Source organism: Paracoccidioides lutzii, assembly GCF_000150705.2.
Source record: "Paracoccidioides lutzii Pb01 unplaced genomic scaffold supercont2.2, whole genome shotgun sequence".
NCBI classification, from domain to species: Eukaryota; Fungi; Ascomycota; class Eurotiomycetes; order Onygenales; family Ajellomycetaceae; genus Paracoccidioides; species Paracoccidioides lutzii.
Genome location: NW_015440948.1, coordinates 10,362 through 29,002, shown reverse-complemented (window position 1 = coordinate 29,002; position 18,641 = coordinate 10,362). Strand labels below are relative to the sequence as shown.

The window sequence follows — 18,641 nt, the reverse complement described above, 5'->3', positions numbered from 1 at the left end:
TTCTGGTTTATAAGTCACAGGCCAAGATTCTATAGCTAGCTCTATTAACTACTTCTGCCAAGGTCTAATTTAATCCTTCTGACTCCTAATTCAGACTCCGTGAACCCGGGAGGGTGGTGAGACGTCTTAGGAACGTCTAGTGTATGTATGTTATATCATCAGGGCATGATTAGAAAATATGCATTTCTAAGAACAATCAGATTTTCTCTAACCATGTTCTACGCTTCCCCGCAACATCAATTTTACAATTTGTGCCATGATGAAATATTGATCCCACACTAACAGAGCCTGGCCATGAATGAAAACTCTAACACTTCCGGTATGTCCCTAGCCAGAATATACCCAAATTGCAACAGCTGCAATAGCCCAACCAGTGATAGGGGACAGCCATGGACTCAAACCAGCCGGAGACATTGAAGGGTATTCGATGAGAGTCCCGTTCACAGTTCCGTTCGTACTACTGTGTCCCCCAGGTGTCTCAGTTTCATAACCGGCGGGCATATCGGGCTGCAGACGAGGTTCTGTGTTATTAACACCTCCATTCTCCGTCCAGTATGTTGCAGCGTGGATGTACACGGAAGCGGAACGATTGACAGCAAGTGTTGTCCAGGCAAATATCCCGTCGTTAACATGGTCGCCCAGATAAATGTAGTGCGCGACAGGGTCAGCCTTGGCTGCATTTGCGGAGAACTTCATGAGGAAATCGTCAGCGTTCAAGGTCTCTTTGACCTGGTTGGAGGCGTAAGGCTCTGTGACTCCGACAGCGTCGATGAGGGCTTGGTCAAAGTATATTTGCCCGATGTGCGAAGTTCGAGTGCTCCTGAAGGTCTTATTGGGCAGGACTTCACCAGCCTCATGAGTTAGGACGTGAATATGGCTGTGTGTCGTTGAGGAGAATTCCAGACAAGTTGGTTAGCTTGGTGTATACCTGGTATATCGTGGGGCAATTGAGGGACAGAGCATTTCAGAGAGAATACTTACATTGCGCGGCCCAAGTAATGACCGGGAAAAATTGTCTGATATTCAACAACACCTTCTCCATCAGTGGGGTAGATACCACGACCGAAAGTTGTGTTGAGATTATCAACAATCGCTCCATTGCCGTTCTCCGCTGAGGCAACACCGGAGTAGACACCGGTGCTGTTGGTGTGCCAGATGTCTGTATAAATCTCTGGGATTGGCTCGCATGTTTCAATGTCAAGGACCCGAACGTCTAGATACAATGGAACACCAAGCTGGTCATCCACGACATTGTTGCGGACCAGCTCGCCATCAACGTCTAGGGAAAGGGAAGGTTAATTTGGTGTCATAGGTGGGAGAGAATAGGGGAAAGCTTGCAAGGAACGGAAGCTGGAAATATTCACAAAAAGGGCCAAGGACAGTGCTTGCCGCCAGTACACAGGCCTGAGATGGATCTTCGCCAAAAAAAACAGAGCTGGGCGAATCAAGACTGGCACCTGGGAATTTCAATGTGTCATTGTGATTCGTTTTCAAGACGTCGGCAAAGTCGCGCTTGGTGCTCTTCCAAGGGGCTGCAGATGATTATTAGCGCACAGAATCTAGGCATTTCCATATCAGCAACCTACAAGTCGGAAGGTTTCTCTTTGCACGGAGAGATGCCGCCCGCACAGCGCGTCGTTTAGCATCTTTCGCATCCCAACCGCGTTCCCAAAGAGATTTCGCGCAAACATCCAGGCCTCTACGCGCCTGATGAATCCGTTCATCCTCTGTCGCAAGCTCCCGAGGCGACAGTTTAACGTCGGCATGGGAGACGACAGTGGACGCGAAAAAGACGGTCGCAAGTGCGACAGCTTTGCAAAGATTTACCATTGTGAAAACAGAGACGCTCAACTGCGGCCAAACGATATAAGAAAGTCAACAAGAGGATGTTCCCGCTATTTAAAATATTTCGAAGCCTAAATATTGGTGTTTAATAGGGGTGAATGACACGGAAGGAAATACTAATGGTTAGTACATTCCCATGCAGAGGACAATTCCAAGAGCGAATCAGCATTTAAATTATATGGAAAACAAAAATCCTTTCCGCGGCAGGCAAAGCGGAACTATTGAACCGATAAAACAGCGGCGCAGCTCGGCACTCATTTCATTCGTAACAATGTAACTGAATGGGCGGAACAGGCTTGAGTGGCCCGGATTTCCCGAGAGCCAACTGCTTTAGAAACATCGAAATTAAGGCTCACAAGCGTACTCCAGGATTGCATGGTAAGTGCTCAGCGGATATGAGGTCTATGCTATCACCGCCGCGGATCATGCACCCCTGTCTCGATGTTACAATCGCAGAGAGTACACCCCGCTTTTAAGGTTCTGCCCATCCCCGCCTTCCGGGGCTTCCTTCAGGATTCCAGAACCTTATCCGCAGGCCGGAATAAGCTTATTTTAAGCGAAGTAGACGCTTATTGGCCTGCCTATTGTGGTGAAGGATATCAGCCGCCCTTGGAGAACCTTGGGATGGCTTCCTTCATGCCTAGACAGCTATTGAACATCCCATACTATGTATATATGCGATAATGTAGTTATCGTAGCAAGAAAACCACGATTTTTTCCAGAACTGACATTTGCCTGATTAGGGAAATTTGGTTTCCGCATTTCCTGTTACTGTTGAAAAATATTCTCTAAACGCCCAATTAACAGCTGTTCGATGAGGGGAATCCCTAATTTGCGACGCTACGGATAGTGTTAGGAAGTGAAGAACAGGGGTCAGTTGAGACAAATTAGAGAGACGTACAAGCCGGAGGAAAGTTTAAATCATTGATGAGTCTCGAACTCTGTATATAATAATTTTCGAGCTTGGCGACCCTGCTCCACTAATGATGTGATTTTATTAGTGTCTCTCTATATATCTTGGCTATGTCATATGCTTCCGATGGCGACTGTGAAAAGTTCGCATTTCTATCTTTTATTACTAAACATTACTGAATCTGCATTTAATGCTTGAATGCGAAATACATTTCTGTTAATATTCTGAATATTCAGTAATAGAGTACTGCATTTAAGTGCATTCGTCGAGCCCCATGTCGGTGGGGGGAAAGGCAACTTCAGCATCATTGGTTTTGATCAATACGCTGCCATGACTAGCAACACAGAGCCATATTCTCGATTAACTTAGCTAATCATTGGATGATTGAGAGAAAACTCTTGCTACTAATCAGCGAGTGGCAAATTCGATCCACAGGTGTAGTTTGCATCTGAAATACACGTGGGCCCACTAAGTTAAACAATTCCAGCTGCGAGAGAGTGGATAGGTGCCGACGCCGGACTCACCAGAACCACCGGTCCTTGATATACGAACGGAAACAGATGAAGACATCCTTTATATTCATCCCCTATGCCGACATAGTAGGATAGGAAATGAAATGAATTGGCACGGAGTAAGAAGCGGGGAAATATTCCAGCCCCACTGAACTCAAGTTGAAATCAGATCAATATATTTTCGAATCAATGTATGATTTCGTCAGGAGTATCGACGGGTTGACTCTAAGAGGAAGTCCATGGATGGCAGAATCCATGTTGATAACGTTTCGCTGGTGTATCTCATTGGAGGTTACCAACTGATGGCCAGTCATGATGGGCTGGAATTGATGTCTTTTCGACAATGAACCGTTGGCGGATATTTTGAGACAGCGATTTCACCAATTGAGGTCAGAAATATTTCAATGATCATGGGACCTGAATGGATTGAATGAAGCATTGAGTTTCTCTGGGATGGTAGAGCAATGTAGCGGTTTCCCGCTCGCCAAACGATCTTCAACGCTTGTGAGAAGAGAGAATATTTGAGGCAGAAAAAGCTCCTGCGATCTGCGTTGCAGGGTCGCCACATGGCAGAGAGCACATGGCGTTCAGCAGCAAGGAAGTGGATACAACAAAATCCGGCTTGCAGCAGTAGTACGCCGAAGTTTCCTCGCTCCTTTCAATCGAGAGGATAACTCCCTGCTATGCTTTGGAGGACGAAATGAACACTGGTGAGTTGTCCCAGATAGTCCTGATTTCAGACCACTGCTTGAGGGTTAATCCTTTTAACTCAGTGGATAAGACACAAGTCTATAGCAACTGAGTAAATACCAGTATGAATGCTTAGAAGAGCAGTAGAATTGTCACCTCGGTGCTCTGTGATGCGATACCTGCTCAAGCTGAATTGAACATGATGGATACGATAACTAATCTATTAACATCGATGAATGTAAGGCCTGGGGATACACCATACCTGATTCTACTTATACTGGTGGTTTTGAGCACTGTCAATGCGGAGTTCTGACCGCTAAGTAACTTTTCGCCGTTGTCCGGGAAGCGGCATAATTAGCGATTCCTTGTCGAAAAGGATTCCCGCTGCAAATACGAGCGCCTCTGGCGCTGGCACACTTTGCCTTTAACGTGCAGAGTAGTTTCCAGGCAGTTGGTGAGAACAGAAGAAGAAGAGAAAGAAAGGGGAGCTAGAATTGGAGAAACAAAAGAGAACTGCTTGATATTTGGAATAAACAAGTGGAGAGTATTCCTGTATCCCACCTACGGAAATAGAAAAAAAAAAAAAAAAAGGTTAACTAATGATTAGCCTTTCCTACACTCTATGAAGGGTTTTATTACAGAGTAGAGTCTATATGTATTTACAGTATATACGCTCGATCTTTCGAGAGCATTTCGCGCTCGAAGCGGTAGAAAGTTACAACAAATGGAAAGGAAAAGGGAAAAAGAATGAAAAAAAAAAAATAGTGAAAGAAAAGAAGAGAGAGAGAGTGTGTGTGTGAAAGAGAAAAAGAAGGACGAACACTCAAGCAGGTGGACCCTTTGCCTTCGCACCTTTCGGCACACGTACAAGCCAGTAGATAAACACAGCTCCAGCAACGTTAAACACAATATACACCCACATCAGTCCGAAATTCCTCCATGCGTCATTGTAATCACTACCAATACTCAGAAGGAAAGAATCCGTCTTCGCTGAAGAACAGAAACCGCAGTCCTCAGTTGCAGAGGGGTTCACAAGGTATCCCTTGGGGGGGTACGTCGCTCTGAAAGGAGCAAGATATTGTTCGCAAGTCTGGTTAGCGATGGGGTTAAAACGGAGAAGCTCTACAGGATCGCAGACAATGTCGTTACCGGATAGGCCGGTAGATAGCATGGCAGAAACGAGGTACGAGAAAGGCGAGACGTGGTAGAGGAAAATCCAGAAGCGCGGCATGGCATCCTTGGTTGCAAGAACGCCGCAGAAAATCAAGCAGAGCATGAAAAGCAGGTTGGCAAGGTTTGCGCCAGTTTCAGCGACTTCGACGCCCGCGATCATCATGTGGGAAAATGTGGAGGCGAAGAGCATTAAAGTGAGAATTAACAGGAACATGAGGACACTACGCTCTGAGACTTGGTGTTGAGCGACGGCGTTCTCGTACAATCCGATGGGGAAATACCAGCATACGAACATGATGACGGCCATAAGGGCGTTCCACGGAAGCTCGACGATGATATTTGCCATCATGAAAGCTTTCCAGGAGTATGATTTGGAAGGACGCTCGCGAGCTTCGTACAAGGCACGCGCGGCGGTGAAGTTCGGCATGATCTGCTGACACAGATTACCGAATATAGTCATCAACATGAAAACAGCGAACATTTGGTTCTGAAGGCCCTGGAGACTAGTTCCCGCCTTAAAGAAGGAAAAGCCGATGAAAAGCGCAGAAAGGGCACATAACGCTGTTTTGGAGTAGATATATGTCGGCGAGCGCCAGTACTGAGAAAAGATTCGGGCTAGGCACTCCCAGAGCTGGACACTGAAGGGTGCAGCAAATTCATGATAATCTTCGGGATTTTTATTCGTCTCCTGGTTCTGACCTTTCTCAGAGAGAGAAGCTTTGAGCTCGTCGAGATGGGCATGCACTGCAGTTATTTCACGGCTATTGCGCCAAACCTCAGGCCAGTCGATTTCAGTTGTGGATCCAGGGGCTGCACCAATGACTTCCAACATCCATTCTGCAGGATTTGCATCTGCTGGCAATTTAGGAGCCCCATTCCTTTCGAAATAGCTTGACAAAATTGAAGCTCGATCGCCGACATCACCAAAGTAAACCGTCTTTCCACCACTGGCAAGGAAGAGCAGGCGATCGAATCGTTGGAAAAGCATTGCTGATGGTTGATGGATGGTACAGAGAATTGCTTGGCCATGTTTGGTCAGCGTGTCGATGAGATTTAAGATTGACCAAGATGTTTGGCTGTCAAGACCCGATGTTGGCTCGTCAAGGAACAGAAGAAGCTGTGGTTTCGCCGCGAGTTCAACGCCAATAGTCAGTCGCTTGCGTTGTTCAACGTTTAGACCTTGATTAGATTGTTAGTATCAGTGTCCGGGACTCTTCGATGAAGGGTCTTTAATCATACCTTCACCCGGAACACCAACAACGGCGTCAGCGTAGTCCTCCATCTCAAGCAACTTAATGACTTCATCTACATATGCAATTTTCTCGGCACGCGGTACACTTGCAGGTTGTCTCAGAATTGCACTAAAGTTTAATGCCTCTCGCACAGTCGTTGTCGCCGAATGGATATCTTGTTGCATGATATATCCCGTTTTACGCTGGAATGACGTATCCCGAGGTTGGCCATCGACAAGCATTTCACCACTGACTACACCCATAGTGACACGAGTGGCGAGGACATCGAGCAAAGTCGTTTTCCCGGCGCCAGAGACACCCTAAATTCATGTTAGTCATTGTCACCGCAAGAATAGCGCAACTGGAACAGACATACCATGAGTGCGGTACATGTTCCAGGTTTTACCCATCCGTCAACATGGTCAAGGATGCGCCTTTCCTCCTTCTTGATCTTGATGTCATAACACACATCTTTCCATTGAAAAATAGAAGTTTGTTTTTGGATCGAAGCCGAAACGCCTTGGGAACTGGATCCGCTCGACTTTTCTCCCGCAGTTAGTGGAGGGGAAGCTTCGATATCTGCAGATTTCCGTTTTGTCGCTTTATGTCCTTTGCGGAAAAGTAGGACTTCCCCCTTTGATTTGGACTCAGAAATATACTCGGTGCCAAGTATGTATGTGAACATAAAAAATACCATAAATGCGAAGAGGATTCCAAGATTTCTGCGTTGTATTAGCAGATGATAAGAAAAGAAAGGTCTATACAGATACCAGGGAAATCTCACCTCCATAAATGGCCGTATTCGTATTCAAAGCTTAGACGGAGGTACAGGTCACCATCAACTCTAGTCGAGCCAGCAATTGACCCAACAGTTCCGCAGACTTTATTTTCAAGAGGATAATGATCATATTGTTCACCAGAGGGAATAAGTCCCGCACACTGGAATTGTCGGTTGTGGAACTCATTCACCATGAGAGACTCAAAAGCATAACCAACAGGGTTGATATAGTTCATCCACCGGGACCAGCCCAACATGGTTCGGGTAGGAATAGCGAAACCGGTGTAGATAACAAAACCAAGAATGATAACTGCGGCGGGCGCCAATGCCTGGGCCAATGTTCGGGAATAAGAAGCAATGGTGCGGAAAACCATAGACATGGTCAAGGTCGTGACAAGGCTGAAAAGCCAAAATATGAAATAAGCCTTTGGTGTTCGACGAAGATTAGACAGGAAGTAAATTGTCAAATTGAACGTTATGGAGTTGAGAAGCTTGTATGGCAAGTCGCAAAGCATGGAGGCAATTGCTTCCGCGAAAGGATGGTAGAGGGCATATCTGGAATGCTTCTCAACAATGGGACGTTGCGCGTACAATGTAAGAATCTGTCAAGTCAGTCAGCTCGGTACTATAATAGTAGAGATTCCGAATGACAGACAACATACCTCAAGAGAGGAAGCAAAAGCGCTCATCAAGACAGCGAAGAAGAGGAGAGCCCCACGGCGGTAGAAACTCTCAGTTGTATCATTTAGATTATAGAAGAGACTCCCGAGAATTAAAGCCATTATGAAATTACCAATCAGGGCAGATAAAGACAGCGACATGTCACGGCGCAGGCGTTGGAAACCGCGGTGCACGCAAAGTTTAATCTGCTGCCTCACGGATAGAGTGTAGGGAGATTTCACTCGCCTTCATAGGACGTTAGATACTGCGCAAAACAGGAGCGATGGAACAAATCTTACTGGGTCTTTGCTTGTTGGGCTTTGCGGGACTCGATAAATTTGTTCACAGATTCCCCTCCAACTGGGTATCGGGCATCGTATTCATCAATGTCCTGCATAAGCTTAGCGTATGCTGCACTGCTTTTCCATGCTGTCTCGAACTCAGCCGGGGTTCTGGGAGTCTTCCCTTCGAAGCCCGGCCTGATGACATGTTCAACGGGGCTAGTCAAAGAAGTTAAGAAATCTGCATCTGTCTGCCTCTCTGGGCAGAAAAATCCCATATCAATGAAGAATTTTTTTGCTTCATCTGTCCGTCCGAAGTATATTTGACGACCTTCATAAAGCACAGTAACCTTGTCGAAATACTATCCGGCTGTCAGTTAAAAAGAGAACAGTCCAAGAATCCGTGGAAGGGGAAAACATACGTCGTAAGCACTCTGAGAGGCCTGGTAGATTGCAACGCAGGCCGTGGCTCCCATATAATCTGTGGACAGACGGAGCGTTTTGCAAAATTCCAAAGCGTTTGCAGAGTCCAATCCACGAGTACTGTTATCCCAACATTGCAGGGGTGCCTGACTGAGAGCAGCTTCCGCGATGCTGACACGTTTTCGCTCTCCACCACTGATACCTCGAATCAAATCGCTTCCGACACTAGTATTAATTGTGTGACTGAGACCGAACGATGCCATGACCACATCGCGCATGTGATTAGCATATTGTTCACGGGTCACGCCAGGGATTCGATTAGATGGAGCTCTTGCGCGGGCCGCAAATGTAAGGGTTTCCCCAACAGTTAGTTGAGGAAAGTGAACGTCGGTCTCTGCAGTATAGATAGCTTCCCCACGAAACTGGTTGTGCATTTGCTTCACAGGAATTCCTATCACGGGTAGAACGGATGTTAAAAAATAAAATATGAACCACCCTTTAGCGCAGGTAATCAAATATACCTTGGTAGTTAATGTAAGAGTCGTCACCCAAATAGATGCCATTCATTTCACCCGCAATTGTTTTCAGGAATGTCGAACATCCACTATAAAGTGATTATTAACTTTCATATCCCTAAAGTCAAATACATAAGAACGAAATATAATAATTTTACCTTCCTGGTCTTCCCAAGACGACGAGCATCTCACCGTCATTAACAACACCCGCAAAATCACGGAGGATTTGAATTCGATGCTTTCCTGTCCCTGAAATGGCTCGGAATATGTTCCCAACTTCCAACAGTGAGTTGGCTACATCTTTCTGATAGTCTGTGGGCTTTCCGAATCCGTGAACATTGAGGTTTCTAAAAGCGAACCCCGCAGTCCTACGGGGATATCTTTCGGGGTCTCGGGATTGCAACGCTAGCAGATTCTTCATCCATGCTTTGGCGTTGAAGTGTGGACTGGAGGGATCTAGCGAACAGTCTCCTCCTGGGTTGATAAAAGGATTATGTGGTTCCAAAGTCGAGATGTGGGTAGATTGTCGAGTTAGCTTTCTCGCTAGATCTCTGATATCGTCATTTGCCTTGCGGTTATCTAAATCTCGCGCAGTCTCCTCGCTGCATATGCTGTCTTCGCGACCCCGCGCCTCCATTTTTTTGCGGTTTATGATGACTCGTAAAATGTATTACCACTATGGAAAGGACCTGAACTTCTTGATTAGGCCCTATTCGTGCGGGATAATAATGTTTTAGTTGGCTTTTTAAGTGGGAGAGAAAATAAAATAAAAATAACGAAGTCGATAGAAAGGAAGAAAAGACCATAAGGAAAGAAGGACGACAGTAGTCGAGAAGATTTATAAGTATCTCTATATAGGAAGATTAGGAATTGAAAGAATGTAAAAGAGACAACGAAAAAAGGGAATTTCGGGTGAATGATATATTATATCTGAGAGAATAATATTTGGGCAGGAAAAAAAATAAATTATCCCCACATGAACTTGGGGGGGGGGGGAATTTGAAAGGCAAGGCCAATCGGATTGGAGTTCAAAACTGGTCCCGAGGGCCTAGGATCCACCTGGCCATGGGGAAATTTGGGATGACATGCTGGAGCAGTGGAGGCCCGGACCAGAGAACACGAGGAGCCATGCTTCTCGGGTTCTAAGGGATAATCAGATGGCAGGGCTGTTCAAGAGGATGTGCCCCATGCAAGCAGCAACAGCCCGTTGGGGCCAGTACCTGGGACCAGAAGGGAGAGACCCCGAGACATGGAAGCTCTGAAGAAACCCGTAACTTTCGATACCAAGCTTCTGGAAAAGCGTTGATTTTGACGAAATGCTTGTTTCTATCCTCTTTTTACTCTCCGTCAACAGGCATCTCATCTCATCTTATCTGGTAGAGTCTATTACTATAATTGTTATTGAAAATCCAGTACGACGATGCAGGCACAGGCGCAGCCCGTGTCCCTGAATTTCCTCCTCCATCTTTTACCGTCTCGAGTTGAGGGGTGCTTGCAGACTGATGACGACGACGATATGACGGAGGACAGATGGATGTGCCATTGCTCCTCGTTATGCAGTTGCCTAAACAAACACCCCTGGACTGGCTTGTTCTGCGAGGTTTTATCAGCCCGATCAATCCCCCTTGCACATCCTGGGCGGGGATTGGAGTTAGAATCTGATGTGTGTGCCAAGCTCCAGTGCAGCTCCTCCCGCGAAAGGCGGCTCGGCATCGGACATAGCAGGATGGTGGTTTGGGAGCTCTCTTAGCCTTTTTCTAGCAGACACCGGAGTCGGAATTGGAAGCCAACAAGATCCGAGGGACCAGAGACGAACGGAAGTGAAACACAATCGTTTCCGGGCGATTTGAAACCCAGATCGAATCGTATTTACACTGCGGATCCGAAACCACTCTTTTTGCAGTTTTTAAATGAATTTTCTCCATCCTTTTGCTTTGTTTCAGCTTTAAGATCTCCCTCTTTGTTGGATTTTTGTCGTTCCGAACTAGTCATGTTGGATTCCATGTTGACGTTGTGACACCTTGGGGCAGTGTCTGTCATCAACCCGCGCCCAGCGTGCTGACCGGCGAAAAAAGCAACCTTGTTAACTGTGTATGCTGTTAGCCGATGACTCAGAGATTGGGTGAGTTAACTAGTTATGTGCATAGCATAACTCAGATGCTCAACACTGCATAAACCTTGGAGGATGCCAGGATGCCAGGATGCCAGGATGCCAGGATACACATCTGCCAAGTCGTTCGGGTTTTCCAGCGTAAACCTGTATGTTTGGTTGTGTATGGTAAATCCCTCTGAATCTCCAAATTTCTGTTCGGGTATCTCCTAGCAACTTTGCAACTGTCCAATTAGACGGCCACAGCCCAGCATCCCATATTATTTTATGCGCGAGGATGCTCGGTTGCAAGCTTGATCCGTCTCGCCTATTTTTGTCAATGCTACCTTGAAAAGATAGTCTACCTTCAACAACTAGTCCTGATCCATCTTAACTAAACTAACTAACCTACGATGAAGCGAAGATTCTTATGTCTAAGCTCGGATTTATGCGACGCGTTTCACAGAGAATGCTACGGACATCCCAGTGACCTTGAAGAGTTGACATTCTTGCAGTGTTCAGCTCGGTTTTCCGAGTGTCATCATTTAAGGCTGCAACCGAGCTAGATCCAAATGAATGAAGTAAAGAACAGAGAAAACAAACGGAAATTGTACGGTTAGCTGAATGATTTTACTGAGTGTCTCGCGAATACCAAAGCCCCTCTTGCATTTCCAGACCCTTCATGAGGAATTCTGTTCATTCCGTCGTAAGTACAGACTATGCATGACCTGCAAACCCCGGCTGTCCGGTACGCGCACATGCAATCGCTGCCCATCTATTCATAGGAAGCGTTTTCTGTTGTTCTGATCCGATTGATGATCAACTTCCCTCGAAAGAAAAAAGAACCGTATGCGTAACTTTTAATTACACGTCTAGCTAATCAAACTTATCTCAGGTTTCATATCCGCCTAAAAAAGTTAGCAGCATCTGGAACGTCTCTCAAAACAGGCATAGAATAGGGAAGTCATATAAATTCCCTAGCTCCCTGGTAGCAATGAGGTTTGTACGAAATGTTATTTCTCAATCACTCGTTAGGTAAAACCTAACTTTTGTCCCTCTTAAGCCTGTAGCCACATCCAACTTGTAGTGTAGGTGCATGGACTTGACTCCATACATACATGGATGCGTGGATGAATTGGCCCGGCTTCTACCAGAAGATATGGATGCAATCCCCTTCCGCAATGCACATATGGGTGAAAAATCTCAGGCGGATTCTAAAAATCAGAGGAAGAACCAAAACCTCCACTCTTGCAAAGGTCCAAGGTTACTTATTACCTTGATTTGTGGGTTCATCGCCTGCCATCACACGTCAACTGCATTCTTGGGCTGGACTATCTACTTCGCCCAGGTAAATATATATACAATTTTCCAATCCGCAATTTTTCAATCTACCTGACTACCTCTCCTCAAGCCAAAGTATTTTCCGTATCAGCTTAACAAAACCCAAAAAATCTAATTTCTGAAATTCTAATCTATTCCCTCGTCACATGCCTGCGTAACTTTGCTTTATCATTCGGAAAACAGCAGCCCTTAATCCTTTCCACTGCATTAACCTCAAGATCCTGCCTGATTCCTTGACATTGATGAGTAGGGGAGGGGGGGAAGGGGAGGAGAATGGAAGAAAAAAAATCGGAATATATATATTACTTTATATGTATATTCCCTTTTTTCCCACAAAAATTTTCGCTTCTAAGAACATCGGCATTACTGTGAGCGGTGAGCGGTGTGAATGGCTGCACGTTCATGGCTGAAAACTCTTTGAACCCTCAAAGAAGAACACTGGGGTTTTGGCAAACAGAAAGACAAAATCAAAAAGGGTTGAGCTAAAAAAAAATATAAAATAAAATAAAAGCCAAGACCGCGACTGGGGAGATGAAAAAAAAGGGGTTTGCAGAATTAAGGCTCTATATGAAGGATATGGGGGATATGGGCAAGGCAAGAATTGCACAGGAAGGGAAAAAGACTTTTTGTTAAGAAAAATTAAATGCCCAGGAAAGAAGAAACAAAAATCCACAAGGAGTTAGGTGGTGTAGAGTGATGGAAAAAGCAATATTAGTAGAAATGAAAAGAACACCATAAATTCAAACAAAAGTTTCCATCTCGCTTGTTGTGATGTCATCACATCCCTTTCTCCCCATTTCCATATTTTCCCATCCATAAAAGACAAAACGAAGGCACAATGGAGGCGGAAAACCTATCCCCCACTCAACTCACATCCAAGGAACATGCCGTGGATCTCCGTGTCCCATACCCTTCTCCGAGTTACGAAAGCTCCCTCCTTCCCTCCCGCATATTCCTTCATCCCTTGTGAAAGTGTCTGGACTCTCCTACCTTTTTTTCCTTTTCTTATTAAAATAACATGAAATAGGGCGTTAAGAAGGTTGAATTTATCTCTCCCTGCTCCTTCAATGAAAACAAAAAACATTTCGTCGTTATGACACGGGGGGAACTCGCTAGTTGGGTAGCGAACTCGAAATTTGTTTTGGAAAACTGGCTACGGGCTAGAAAGTCGTTGTGTATATGCGGACAAATATGTTGCTTTTTCAAGAGAATATAAAAACCTCAACCTTCACGCCAGCTTTGATTGTCACAAGCGGTTTGGAGTGGTGGTGAGGGGCCACTGGTATCCGGCAGCGTCACTGAATTTGTAGCCAAACGATGATGTAAAGTCATCGAGGACAGATGGGCCACGTGAGCCTGGACGAGAGCGGGTTAGCGGCTATGTCTAAAAGAAAAAGAAACTTTTTTTTTATTCTTTGGGGAGTGGAAGGGTGAGATTTAGCTAACCGTAAGGGTATTCCATTGGTGTAATCTCTGTGTTCTCATCTAGATAGTGCAGAAGTGGGGTAAAGATTCTCCAGCTGGCGTCCAATTCGTCATCACGGACAAAATTTGAGTGATCTCCCTTGAGGGCGTCTAGAATGAGTGATTCGTATGCTTCAGGGATCTTCAGATCTGAGAATCTTCGTCGATAAGTGAGATCGAGCTCTGTGACGACGGTCTGCATGGAAAGACCGGGGAGCTTCGAATTCATCTTTATGTATACTGACTCGTTGGGTTGTACGCGGATTACGAGTTCGTTTCGCGGAATGTCTTTGAAGATACCTGAGGTGACGTCACGGAATTGTATACGGATCTCCGTCTTTTGTTCGTTCAGCGCTGTTTAAAAATAGCAATCAGTAAACGGTGTGCGCCGGGATTTATTCTCCAATAAAACTAGCCTTTGCCTGCTTTCAGAATAAATGGTACACCGTCCCACCTCTCATTTTTTATGTATGCTACCATGGCACAAAATGTCGCACATCTTGAATCTCTCGGGACTGTGTCGTCTTCCTTATAAGCGGGTTTGCTTCCATCCAGCGATTTCCCGTATTGACCAATGATGACGTTCTTGGGCTCGATCGCATCAATTCCACGCAAGACGCGCACTTTCTCGTCCCGAATATCTTCCGCGGAAAATGAAATGGGTCTTTCCATTGCTAGAAGTGTTAAGACTTGAAGAAGGTCTAGAGTCCCCATATTAGCGGCCCTATTCACAGTAAACATGGCAGTGGTCGCGTGAACTAACGGTTCTGCATAACGTCGCGGATGATGCCAAATTCGTCGAAGTAACCCCCTCTGCCTTCCGTACCGAATGGCTCTTTAAATGTGATCTGATATGCATTAATAACGCTGCTCTTCAAATATGTTATGTCATAGAAGCGCACCATACCTGAACGTTATCAATATGATGGCGATTCCAGGTAGCCCCGAAAAACTCGTTCCCAAATCGCAGAATCAAAATATTCTTCACCATTTCTTTTCCAAGATAATGATCGATACGGAATATTTCCTCCTCTTTCCAGTCGGGTTCCAGTGCTCTTTGTAACTCTCGCGAGCTTCCGAGATCTTTTCCAAACGGCTTCTCTACCTACACATCGCAAGGTTCGTGTTAGTGCTGTTCCTCGTAATATACCCTCAACCTGAACAGAAAAATGACGCACAATGATTCTTGCAATACCATTCTCCGGATAGCAATTCTTCTTCAGATGTTGAGAGACGGTAATAAAAACACTGGGTGGAAGTGCCATGTAAAAGATTCTGTTCTGTTCTTTTTTCCCCTTCTCGAGATCCTCGAGGTGCTTGTTCAAGGTTACGAAAGAATCGTCTTGATCATACTGCCCTGAGACGTACGTGCAAATATTGCAGAATCCGGTAAGCTGATTCTCAATATCCGGCGTGGTGATCTTGATATATGACCGCACCCTTCGAATGAATTCGGCATGGTCCATTTTTGTTCGTGCGTATCCGATGATCTTGATATCTTTGGGAAGGAATTTATTGCGGTACTGTAAACGGCGGTTAATTCATGGGTATGAATATTCCATATTTCAACGAGTATTGAGGGCGAATAGGCTTACCAATCCGAACAGCGCGGGGAACTGTGGTATCATCAGTATGGGGGAACGCTGTGGGAGCCGGGGAGAGTATTAAGACTCACAGTTTTCTTTTTGGCCAGGTCCCCTGAAGCTCCAAGAACGACAATGACTGTATCATCTTTCAATTCGACTGTACTAATTGGCAGAACAAAATATAAGCAAACTTCAACGCGAAATTTTACCAAATAGAGCCATGGGCAAAAAGGCCATGGTATAGAGAGGAGATAATTTAGTTGCGCATAGATCGATATAGTGCATAATTGCCAATGAGATCTGGCTCAAGGCATTGCTGTTGCTTGACCTTGCTTTTGTTTCCATTCAAGATTGGACTCAATTTTTGAGGAGGGTACGGCCAACCTCAGTGTGGCAGGAAAATACTTACGCTGCACTATGCCTGTCTGCAGCTTCAGTCAACGAGTTCGACATGGTGCAATTGGCCTAGCAGCTGGGTGAATAGCTGTGGAAAGGAGTTGACAAGGTAGTAAAGTGAGATGTGGAGGAGGGATTCTTGATTAAAAGATAGGTTGGGTGACGTCGACGGACGTTGTCCAACACTGGATGACGGTGAAGCCGCAGGTATCGACAAGGACGAAAGAGGGAAAGAAAAGCAAGATGAGGACGAGGGATTGAAGCAATTATTACGACAAGAGATACGGGAGAGGGGAAAGAGGAAAAGAATATGAGGTGGAAGAACTGAAGGTGGTGGTGGTGGTGGCTATTGTGTTACTGGTAACTAAGGGTGGGAGCCAGACGTTGGTGGAGGTTGATGACACAGCAGCCTACTATTAACTAACTAACCTAACTAACTTAACTATAACTAACTGCAACTGACAGCCAGATTCGAGGGCAGGAGGCTAACAACTAACAGATCAGCTGTGGCGGTGGAACTGTTAGTGAATGACTGGAACAACCCACACTGATAACTACTAATTAGTTAATTAAAAGATGCTTGTTCCGCTTTTGTCAGCTTTGGGTGCGGGCCGATCTGGATTCGCTGGTTCAGATTGAGGAAATATCTCGTTAATCTAATAATAGGCTTCACATTCGGCATTCGCTCCAATCCCTTCCTACCAAACTACCAAGAAACCTCCAGACGAAGCGCATAAATAATGCTGAACAACGGGCTAGTTAATTCCTCACAGGTTGTGGCCTCGAGAAGGTCGGTAGGTAAATATTTCAACATCCCTAACCACGGGTTCGTCTGTCTTCTAGCTGCCCTCTAGGAAATATTAGACATCCAGCAAGTCCGCCGATAGGAATTCTCTCTGATTATTAAAGTTAAGCTTCTCGCAAACGATTTTGGGGCAGATAGTTATTAAAGCAAAAACAGCAGATCCAACAACAACTGTGTTGAGCTGGAGATTAAATTCTGGCTTCCCAGGACCTCATGCACGGCAAATTTTAGATCAAGTGCTGGGCTAAACACCTCTTCTTCATCCTCTTTCTAACCCCGGCCCATTAGGTTATACACACACACACACACACACACACACACACACACACACACACACACACACACATATATATATATATAATTGGCTGCCTTATAACTTTTCAGCAGCCGGATGGATAGCGCAATTGAATCGCTTTGCTTTTTGGTATTTTTCACGGGAAAATTTGGGGTACCTACTTGTCACAATAAACTGTTCATTATCATCCTCTGTGACAACCTGAATCCGTACCGAGACTGATGTGTTGGTTTTGTGAGCCAAAATTGATGATAAACTATGATATCAGAAAATACAGTGTAAAAGAACTTGATTGAAAATATGGCATTGTTATGATATTATTCTGTTCTCTGCTTCTCAGTATTTGGAATATTCACTGTTGGTTGGGGGGAATGGTTTTCTTTTAAAGAGCTATTGCTTCGGACCATGGTGCCCTCCTTATGGGCTTCTTCCACCCACCCAATGGCCGGATCGAAACCTTTTCTCCGCCATTGCTTGTTCAGCCAAGTATGCAAAACTGGTGGTATTCCCCTTCACATACTGGCCGCGGAGTATTTTGGGTAACTATGGCAATAGACAAAGTCGGCATAACTTATCCACTCCTACCAAGCGCTTTGTCCTACAGCAGTATCGAAAGAACAACTCTCTCTGTTAACTACAAATAGCACACAGCTTGAGAATATGCATGGAGGGGTAACTAGGTGCCTTGTCAACACGGTCTTTGATCAATCACCATCCAACCAGGACGCAGAAAGCAAACATTCCCCAGACCGACCTTCCTCCCTGGCAGCCTAACAGTCTAACAACCTGGCTTCTACCATATCTGTTCACACGAACAGAGACATAGAACAAAAATAAAGGCAAACTTGATCTCCACAGCGTGACCTCTAACTCCATGGACATTGTGTGATAGAAGATTGATTGTTCGACTCGATCTGCATGACGAATAGGTAACCAGGATCTGCAAAGGACTATCGGGATAGCCACCGCAAGCAGCAGTTATAACCATTCCTATGTTAAGTAAAAACCGGTTGAGTTGTCGTAGACTGGCGACCTGGTCTAGGCATGTAACTATATGTTTCTTGCTATTGATTTTAAGTCTCCCCCCTCCCCCCCTTTACCGCGGCCCAAGACCGTGACACTCTTTGGAATGTTCCAGCCGCTTTTTCAATCTTCTCACGCTGTCATTTGATGCACTTGTTTAAACTATTTGTGATGATATGTGTGACCCTTGCAATTTTTTACCACGGAAAATAAATTAAAGTAAAAATAACAGGGGACGCTCCATCTTTGTTTTGAAGAAGGCAATAGATTATCAACAATGTGATCAACATCATTTCCTTGCCAAGCAGACACATCCCTTCTATCATGCCAGTACACCAATTAGGATTACTCTCATCATCCCTTCAAGGTAATACAGTCATTATCCTGCCTTACATACCGAAACCGAGCAAACCCTTTAATATTTCCTCCATTTCTTCAACAGCCTCGGCCCATCTCAACCGTAAGCTTCAGCCACCATAACCAACATTTCCATGACCCCACTGATTTTGGAAACTTCCCCCCAAATGTGGCGCAGCCTATGCTGATCCAATATACTAACCCATAGGCCCCCTCCAATCTTACAATAGATGCAGGAAACACATACTAGTTCATGTCACATC

General features: G+C 45.2%; 4 protein-coding genes across 4 annotated transcripts; 1 reads left to right on the top strand and 3 right to left on the bottom strand.

The window, feature by feature from the left end:
• Window positions 1–327: 327 nt before the first annotated feature.
• On the bottom strand, window positions 328–1,830 carry PAAG_00636 (hypothetical protein; the record flags this gene model as incomplete). Its single annotated transcript, XM_015844087.1, has 4 exons — window positions 328–877; window positions 982–1,279; window positions 1,365–1,532; window positions 1,587–1,830. 4 exons carry the CDS (start codon window positions 1,828–1,830, stop codon window positions 328–330), a joined length of 1,260 nt encoding a protein of 419 aa, XP_015700868.1.
• A 2,953-nt stretch (window positions 1,831–4,783) lies between these two features.
• Window positions 4,784–9,659, bottom strand: PAAG_00635 (ABC transporter CDR4; the record flags this gene model as incomplete). Its single annotated transcript, XM_002796730.2, has 9 exons — window positions 4,784–6,312; window positions 6,373–6,685; window positions 6,742–7,087; window positions 7,150–7,745; window positions 7,806–8,049; window positions 8,103–8,446; window positions 8,507–8,958; window positions 9,029–9,111; window positions 9,181–9,659. 9 exons carry the CDS (start codon window positions 9,657–9,659, stop codon window positions 4,784–4,786), a joined length of 4,386 nt encoding a protein of 1,461 aa, XP_002796776.1.
• Window positions 9,660–12,207: 2,548 nt separating this feature from the next.
• On the top strand, window positions 12,208–12,862 carry PAAG_11143 (hypothetical protein; the record flags this gene model as incomplete). Its single annotated transcript, XM_015846843.1, has 2 exons — window positions 12,208–12,459; window positions 12,806–12,862. The coding sequence occupies 2 exons, from the start codon at window positions 12,208–12,210 to the stop codon at window positions 12,860–12,862; spliced, it is 309 nt and encodes a 102-aa protein (XP_015703450.1).
• An 836-nt stretch (window positions 12,863–13,698) lies between these two features.
• PAAG_00633 (glucose-6-phosphate 1-dehydrogenase) lies at window positions 13,699–15,955 on the bottom strand (the record flags this gene model as incomplete). The annotated part of the gene is made up of 9 exons (XM_015844086.1): window positions 13,699–13,808; window positions 13,899–14,270; window positions 14,414–14,617; window positions 14,680–14,764; window positions 14,824–15,021; window positions 15,095–15,439; window positions 15,512–15,532; window positions 15,592–15,664; window positions 15,912–15,955. 9 exons carry the CDS (start codon window positions 15,953–15,955, stop codon window positions 13,699–13,701), a joined length of 1,452 nt encoding a protein of 483 aa, XP_015700867.1.
• Window positions 15,956–18,641: the final 2,686 nt, after the last annotated feature.